The 8,721-nt window shown below is 45.7% G+C and overlaps 1 protein-coding gene across 4 annotated transcripts in view; it reads left to right on the forward strand.

The window, feature by feature from the left end:
• LOC119164054 (uncharacterized) overlaps positions 1–8,279 on the forward strand; it is a 155,020-nt gene extending 146,741 nt beyond the window's left edge. For all 4 annotated transcript variants that reach the window (XM_075870900.1, XM_075870899.1, XM_075870903.1 and 1 more), the window contains exon 35: positions 8,029–8,279. In XM_075870900.1, the coding sequence (XP_075727015.1) occupies positions 8,029–8,044 (16 nt within the window). In that variant the 3' untranslated portion in view covers positions 8,045–8,279. The remainder of the gene's footprint in view (positions 1–8,028) is intronic.
• Positions 8,280–8,721: the final 442 nt, after the last annotated feature.

Genomic DNA, 8,721 nt, shown 5'->3' on the forward strand with positions numbered 1-8,721 from the left:
CAACACCACGATCCACCTAGTTGTGCCACGTGCGAAAGGCGGCTGCGCAGAGCCTAATGAGTCGCTCGACAAAAACCGGAATCCACCCAGCCTAGGTGCAGAAGAGGCAGCCGCAAGAAGACATCCACTCTGTAAGGTGGCCCTATCACTCGGCGCACACAGCAGCTTACCGAGTGATCGGCGTCCACCGTCCCAAACGGTGTTACGACGCCTCGGCGTTGAGCAGCAATACCTGAGTACAACGACGCCCAGCTCCCTGATCCCAAAGAGATAGAAGAAGCTATTTACAGAAAATCAAACCACCCACGAGACTTCCATACTAACTTGCTTCGGGCCTAGCCTACAAACCACGTGGTCTGAGCCTTGCTCACCCCAGGATGCAGACCGCTTGGCTCTCGTCTTAACTGAACAAAGTTATTGAAACCTAACAACAAAAAACCACTTGCGAGCAAAAAAAAAAAAAAGAAATCTCGAGTGCCGAGAAGTTCAAACACGTCACCAATACCGACCTCCTCGCTCTCAACAAGCACACCATCGTCGCTAGCAAAGAAGTCCCCCTAGGCCTACTCTACCCCGGCTCCAGCAAAAAATTGTATTAAACTGCGAAAACTGTCGTCCGATACTCCAAGAGCTCCACGTTGGGCAGCTTGAAATGACAAGCACCACGCCACGCTCTTGGAGTGAACGGACACAGCAGACGCAGTCGGTACAAACCAAACACACCATTTATTCAACTAATTTATAACGATGATATCGTCCACCGAATCGATACATAAATTGTTATCAACATGCTAGGACATCCGTACAAAATAATACCATACACTTCATGACAAACACGCAATGATATGACAAACAGAATAACAACACACCCAAGGCAGCGTCACCAATGCTTGACTTACCACGAGGGCCCCGAACGCGCAGCCTGCGGTGCCACGCACCTGGGACCCACTCTAGAGACAACCGTTTGCGGCAACCACCACGCGCAGAAGAGAGTCGCTCAACTCTCGCCTGCCACCAAGGCTTGCCTTTCGCCAGGGGTCACCACTGGCGCTACACCATCATGATGATAGTGGTGATCAATGCGAACACAATGCCACCTACCGCCCGGTGGTTGTAACCGGAAATGCGACTTTTGGGCGTGACACGTGCGCCACGCTGCACAAACAACTTTACAGGGAGTGTCAGCACCACCACAGCATATACAGTCCAACCCCGTTATAAGAGACACTGATATTAGAAACAAACGGGAATAAGAGACACCAGTGGGCCTACAGTAAAATACAGGTTGATAAGAACATGCCTACGAGGTACTTGTGCTTATAAAAAACATCTGATGTAAAGAAACAGGAAATGCTGCTTGGAGCATGCCTTTTATAAAAGGGTTTAACTGTATGGGAGAAAGTCGGACCCAATCTATTTGGTGAAGGCAGGTGACTGGCGAGCCTGATAGTGGCAGTTTTGCCTCTGCTCTCGATGGTGTTCTTCATAGGTGGGCTGCTCCTTGGGCGTTCCCATTATATGCGGTCTACGCATGCTTGTCGATAATCATTGCGCCAATGCCGGTGCAAAGACTTGACTCGCGCAACGAAACACATGTGAAAGGCATACGGCACTGCCAAAGTTTTTTGCTCAATGGCCTTAAATCTCCGACGGGACTTCGAGATTGGACATATTTTGGGCTCATGAGGAGAAATGCTCTAGTGTGTTAGACACAACGAAAGCCCTACCGATTTCCTCATGGGTCACAAGCCTGAAAAACTTTGTAAATAGTGCAGTCTATGTGTGTGTGAGGCTGAGTGTGTTATGTGTTTATCAGCTTACATATCATAATCATCCACCAGAACTGGGAGCATAAATGTTAACATTGGTCAGAAGTCTGCCTGGTTGGGTATGAAACTGGAAGTTGATCTCGTATTCAGTCGCACCTGCAAAGAAAGGAAAGTCATTCCTCAAAGCCTGCGCCTAAAACGACCTGTCTCGACCCATGAAGGCTTGGAAGTCGTCACGAGAGCCGAACGAGTGATCAACGCCTGCCTTCATGAAATGAACGCCTCTCTACGGAAAAAAGAATTGGACCTGTTCTTTACCAAGCGTCAACTTGAGCACCGCATTCCTGAGTTGATGTCTGCGATAGAGGCGTTTGCGGACTTCGTTGTGGCGTCATTAGCAAAAAAGCTCCGGACCACTCAGGATAAGAAACTTTCCTATATGTTGCACCGGGGTTCCACCAAAGCATCCAAAATTCCAGGTTTGTCACCAATCTTTCATCTTGTCAACTCACTGATCGGCAAACTTCTGTTCTAACAAAAGGATACGGCTATAACATGTCAATGACGCCCTGTCTACTGAAACTTGTCGCGACTGTAGAGGCAGCCGTCCAGAGCATGAGGCCATATGCCAGAGAAGAAATTAGGCTGAAATCAATTGGGATCCTTTGGAAATTACCATTACAAAGGAGTGGGAACTTGACCACAGAAGAGAACCAAGCACTTCGGGAACTCCGACGGAATCGGAGCATTGTCATCTTGCCCACCGAGAAGGGCAATTTGAAGGTGGTGTTGGACAGCGGGGACTACGATCGGAAGATTTCAGCTCTTTTAGAAGGGTATGCATACATGCAGCTAGTAAAGGACTCAACGAAGCAAACTCAGACACAGCTAAACAAGCTACTCGCGGAAATTTTCAAGCATTATCTGGATCTCGGAACACTTTACCTGCGACTAATCTACCGTAACGTATCCGCGCCGAGTTTCTATGGATTACCGAAAGTTCACGAGCCTGACGTCTCCTTGCGACGGATTGTAGACTTCACTTCCTCCCCATGCCAAGCCCTTTCTTATTTTCTACACCAAATCTTCGCCCCCCTAACCCGGAAGACACCAACTCATGTCCGTGACTCCAGCCGCTTCATGCAGCTAGCGTCAGATGTGAGCGTCGACGATGATGAGAGCCTGGTCTCGTTTGATGTCATTTCATTGTTCACCAATGTGCCAGTTTCCTTAGCTGTCTCCTCTGCCCGTTCTGCGCTTGAGGGGGACGCAAGCCTGAGTGAAAAGACTCCTTTGGCAGTTGACGAGCTCTGCCGTCTACTGGTGTTCTGCCTGTCCAGTACATACTTGTCCTACAAAGGAACTATTTTCGGGCAGAACAGTGGAACCGCGATGGAAGCTTCCATCTCCGTCACAATGGCAAACCTGACCATGGAGTACATAAAAGAGAAAGCACTCAGCTCCTTCTCGCCACGACCCAAGCTTTTTCTGCGTTATATGGGCGATTGCTTTTGCGTCATGATGATGTCTGAAGTTAAAAACTTCAGACATCTAAATATCGTGCACCCAGGCATACAATTCACGACCGAGTGTGAAAGCAACCACTGCCTGCCCTTTCTCGATGTCCAGCTGGCAAGAAAGCGCTACGGCCTGGAGTTTTCCGTTCATGAGAAGCCAACGCACACTAACCGCTACCTTCAATTTGATTTTTCCTACCCTGCCTGCCACAGGGCCTCGGTTGTGAGCATGCTACTCCAGAGAGCTAGAAACTTATGCTCCAATGACACAGAGCGTAATTGCGGACCTCAGAAAAAACGAATACCCAAAAAAACTTCATTCGAGCCGCCACTCGCCGCACAGAGCAACATAGGATACGGAAACCCCCATCAACCCTAATTGGCAGCCCCTCGAAAGGTGTACCGATCCCATACGTTCAGGGAATCAGCGAGATGTTGGCGCAGATCTTCAAGGAAGGGGTTCGCATTGAGCATGTGCCTTCGTGTGTGCTGGGCCGCCTCCTTCTTTGCCCGAAAGAGAGGCCAAAATAGACAGGACCCTCGATGTCGTTTACGAAATTCTGTGTGCCGGGTGCCCTTCTTCGTATATCGGCAAGATGAATAACCTACTGGAACGACCGAAGCAACACCCCAACGATTTGCGGAAGCTCTATAGTGAGCGCAGCACAGTCGCCGAATATGCTGCGACATTGAATCACCCGATAAATTTCGAAGCAACGGCCATTCTTGAAAGCAAGCCCAACTGGAGGAGAAGGTTACTACTCGAGTCGTGGCACATACAGAAGACAGCCCACAACATCAACTGCTCTCTCAGATCCCTTCCCCAGTGTACACACATAGACTGCGCTCCATGGCAAAAGGAGAAAGAGGGGTGTCATTATTCGCCCTGCGAGTGCTCTGAAGATGCCGCTGCTGCGTAGTCCTGCAGTTACCCCTGAGGAAGGAACCAAGTCGGTTTTGAAACATCGGGTTTTTTGAAAAACTTTTCGTTGGAGTCTAAATCATCTCCCAGAACTTAGAGCAGCATGCCTGGCAAAAAGCCATACAAGCATCTCCAGCTCTTCATTAAAATATATATCTCTCAGCTGACGAGATTGGCCCGGCTACCCTTTACCTATTGACGATGTTGATTGATGACTTTATTGTGTATAATCATGGCATCGATTTAGTTATGTTGCGATGAATGTGTAACGGCATCTCTGCCTTGGAGGAGGTCACGTGGTTATTAACGGTAAGGCTGTTTTTCAAGCTGGTCATAATGTCGAATGTGAACGAAGATCCCCAGGTGGGAATGTGCTATAGCGGGACTGGTCAGTAGCCTGATACACGAATGTCACTATAGTATGTCAGATACTTTTGAGCATCTGCTTTTTGTAATGAGACACATTTGGAAAGTGTCGTATTTCAGGGGTGAAACACATCTGTGATGTATGATTTGTATTGCGATACGGGCCCCGCCGCAGTGGTCTAGTGGTTAAGGCACTTGGCTGCTGACCCGCAGGTTGTGGTGTTAAATCCTGGCTGCAGCGGCTGAAGTTTTGATGGAGGGGAAAATTCTGTAGGCCCGTATGCTCAGATCTGGGTGCACGTTAAAGAACCCCAGATGGTGAAAACTTCCGGAGCCCTTCACTACAGTGTCTCTCATAATCATATGGTGGTTTTGGGAGGTTGATTTTTTCCGTGCCAAGTTAAGCGAAAGTGCCCTACCAGTCAGTGAAATAAAAGGGGCAGCGATGGTTTCTCCTCAAGCATGACATAACCTATCGGTAAAGCGTGCTACTCCGCTAACTACAGAATAGCGTAGGCAGTGTTGTTGACCGCTACAGACGAAAATTGCTTTTTGTCAAGGTCTGGGCAGCACACCTAACCTTTATCAGGGGTAAGCCTTTACAATATTTTCGTGTTACACAGTTTTATAATAAGCTATGACAATGTGTTCATAACAATGTGTTCTGTGTCGACTTGCATAATTGCATACCTTATAAAGTGAATTGTTGTGCACCCCTAAAAGTCATTATCTTGTCTTTACTACAGGAGCGAAAATCGCTCACCTTATCGGTGGTGTGCTTAATGTTTGCACATCATGCATACAATTTTTTTAGGCAATACAGATTTTATAAACAAGCCTATTGCGTATGTTGTACGCTTATTTGTTAAATCTATCACTGACAGTGTCATTTTACTTGTTAAGTATTTCTGCCTCCACATAGTTCATGTGCCAAAATGAATAGAGCCTGACGTAAGGATGTTGTTGTTTTGGCACACAAACTCTGCGAAGAGGTGAAAATAGCTGCTAAAATGACACTGTTTTAGCTAATTAAAGAGAACTTCACAATTAAATTTTTGAAGTATGGACTTGAGGACAGGTGTTTATATTTCAAAGCTGTGCCAGCTAGTCTATGGCATTCCTATTTTTAAGAAAGTGCAGGAGTTGCACGTAATTTAGGACATTTGTCAGCAAATTTCTAAGTTGAAATGAAAACTGATCACTTGCACAACCAAGACAGGGACTGAGACTTAAATGAAGACACACAGAGCGCAATACAAGCTTTGCGTTTTGTGTCTTCATCTCTTTTTTAGTTCATGTCTTGTTTGTGCAATTCAACGCTTAGGTTAATGAATCAACAAGCCCAACTGTCATCCATTCTACCTTCTGTTGCTTGAAACTGGAGCACGTGACAAGGGAGTGACGAAACTTGATTGAGAGCGCGCCGTGGCCGCATGTTCTCATGAAAAGCTGCAAGTCATCTCATTTGTGCCTATGTGTCGCCTTGCTTTTGCGTGTAGTGTTTGGTGGTTGTGAGCATCTCCATTTAATTGTGCACCAGAAACCTGCAATACCATTGTCTTCCTTGCTTAAGAAGCAGAAAGCTGATATGCAGCTGCTTTGGTGCGTCTTCTTGCGGACACGTGAAATAGGTTTTCATGCCTCTTTAAAGTTTAAAAAATAGACAAGGACGTAAACTTGTAGGAAAAGTGTCTACTTTTTTATTTTAGAGTGACTGCCAATCAGATTCTTCTTCGTTAGAGATGAAAATGCTGTGGGCCTGTGTGCTCAGATTTGGATGCACATTAAAGAACCCCTGGCGGTCAAAACTCTTGGAGCCTTCCACTACAGCGTCTCTCATAATCGTATGGTTGTTTTGGGATGTTAAACCTCACATGTCAATCTTTTTCGGTGTGCTTTCATGAAAATTTCATCACTTCCCTCTCACGGGTCGATTGTTTCTGTGATAGTGCCACGCTTTATGTGCTCTCGGCTCAATCAGTATAAAGTTCGCCTGGGAAATTCAGGTATGAATGTCGAACTATGTGCAACTTATGCGATTTCTACAAAGTGGGTGTGTCATAATTTATTCACAAATACCCAGTCAATAATTAGCTAATTAACATGCTTTTGTTCCCGCCGCGGTGGTTTAGTGGCTATGGTACTCGGCTGCTGACCCGCAGGTCGCGGGTTCGATTCCCGGCTGCGGCGGCTGCATTTCCGATGGAGGCGGAAATGTTGTAGGCCCGTGTGCTCAGATTTGGGCGCACGTTAAAGAACCCCAGGTGGTCGAAATTTCCGGAGCCCTCCACTACGGCGTCTCTCATAATCATATGGTGGTTTTGGGACGTTAAACCCCACAAATCAATCAACATGCTTTTGTTAGTGGCGTCAATGTCATACTATCTGTTGGAAAGTATTTCTACCTCGACATACAGTTCATGTGCCGAAACGGCCGGAGCCTGATTGTTGTACAATTTTTTAAAAGCTTGTATTGTCTACGAAAAAAAAAAAAAAACACTTTATACATACGGCCGTGCACTTCTCCACGGCTGCATCTGCATTTATGTTTTGCACTGTTGAGCAGTAATACGTACCATTGCTTGCTGTCGTGTACTGTCCTGCAGTGCTTTGCTTGCCGCCGTTCTCTTTTGCTTTCGATTAAGATAGCTATCACTGTTGCACTCTGATAACAATATCACACCCTCTGCATGATTACCCTTTCTGCAGGCCATTCGGTCTAATTCTAAAGCTCTAATAGTGCCACTTTCTATGTTATACTATACATGCGTGTGCTATGCTCTACCCTTTTCCTACTTTACCTCGTCCTTATTTTCACTTTCCTTTCTCATTTCCTTGCTGTGCTATACTGGCTGTGTTTTGATTCTAGACAACATCGCAAACAGTCTACGCTGACAGTTCTGAAGACAGCATTCAACCCATGTTGCCCGAGAAATGTAAAAGCGTCTGGACGGCTTCTATGTTACGAGGCGCCAACATAAAGCTAAAAAATAAACAATTGTAACTGTTACCTTTTTAGCTTATTTCATGTTAACATCCAAGAAAAATTTAATGTTCTTCACGTTGAGTGTCTGGAAAAGCATTTGTGTGCAGACGACTACTACGGCGCGATCCATGCTATCCAAGCAATTCACTTAGCTGCCATCTTGTTTTGACAGCAAAGTAGCCTGCATCGTATTTGTATCACTATAGTATTTGTCTACGATGCCGTCTTATCGAAGCTGTCATTTTGCTGGCTACGTGAGAATTTAAATGGGGCTTAAGAAAGATGGCCGCTGTTCACTTAGCTGTCTATTTAGCTGTCTATTTAGCTGTCTAGAGTGAGTATCGGAACACACTCACTATGCGTAGCTGTGGTGTTCATTCTTTCTCTTTTATTGCTTTCTCTTCTTCCCCTTTCTTTTATTTCTTTTTGTATACTGATTTCTTTTTCTGTCTTGCTGTCCCTTTTTAGGGGTGAAGATTCTTAGGACCTGCCATTGTCCGGCGGAGTGTACTTGTACAGCGCAAATGTGAAAACATCTGGGAAAGCATCTGTGACTGTTTACAAAAGTTGTTAATATAAAAAAAATAAAGGCCGCAACATCGTGAAAACATTGATATTTAACCACCCATAAATTGAAACATACAGCAACACTATGTCAACAAAAATGAAATAAAAAACTAGCTGTTAACAAAAACAAAATAAAAAGCCACGGTTCATGATCCGATGCACACTGATTTGTCGATTAGTGATTATGCATGAAGTTTTTTTCTGCCACTGTCTTGTGTATGTTTGTGTCTTTTTAGTTCATTCTTTGTCTCTGTATTGTTTTATGCCTTGAGAGACGCGAAGGCAGGCTGTGTGGAAATGGCTGGTGAAGCAATCAGTGTTGCACATCACACAGATGCCTCCGCACGGAGAGTACGTAATTGAGTGCCAAAGACTGGACAGCTACACAAAGGTGTTTGCTCATTTCTTCGATGTCACAAAAGAAGCTGCATAGAGTGTGGGAAAGGAGGGTCTTCTCTCTGCTCGCAGGCTCTGCACTGCAAGCTATGTGAGCTCCATTCGATTCACTCTACTTCAACTGGAATAATGTAGGTGCCAGCTGGGGGACGTAGTCCCCCAGCTGGCACCTACATTATTCCACCTACATCTCGTTTC

The sequence above is a fragment of the Rhipicephalus microplus genome, chromosome 8 (genome assembly GCF_043290135.1).
Source record: "Rhipicephalus microplus isolate Deutch F79 chromosome 8, USDA_Rmic, whole genome shotgun sequence".
NCBI classification, from domain to species: Eukaryota; Metazoa; Arthropoda; class Arachnida; order Ixodida; family Ixodidae; genus Rhipicephalus; species Rhipicephalus microplus.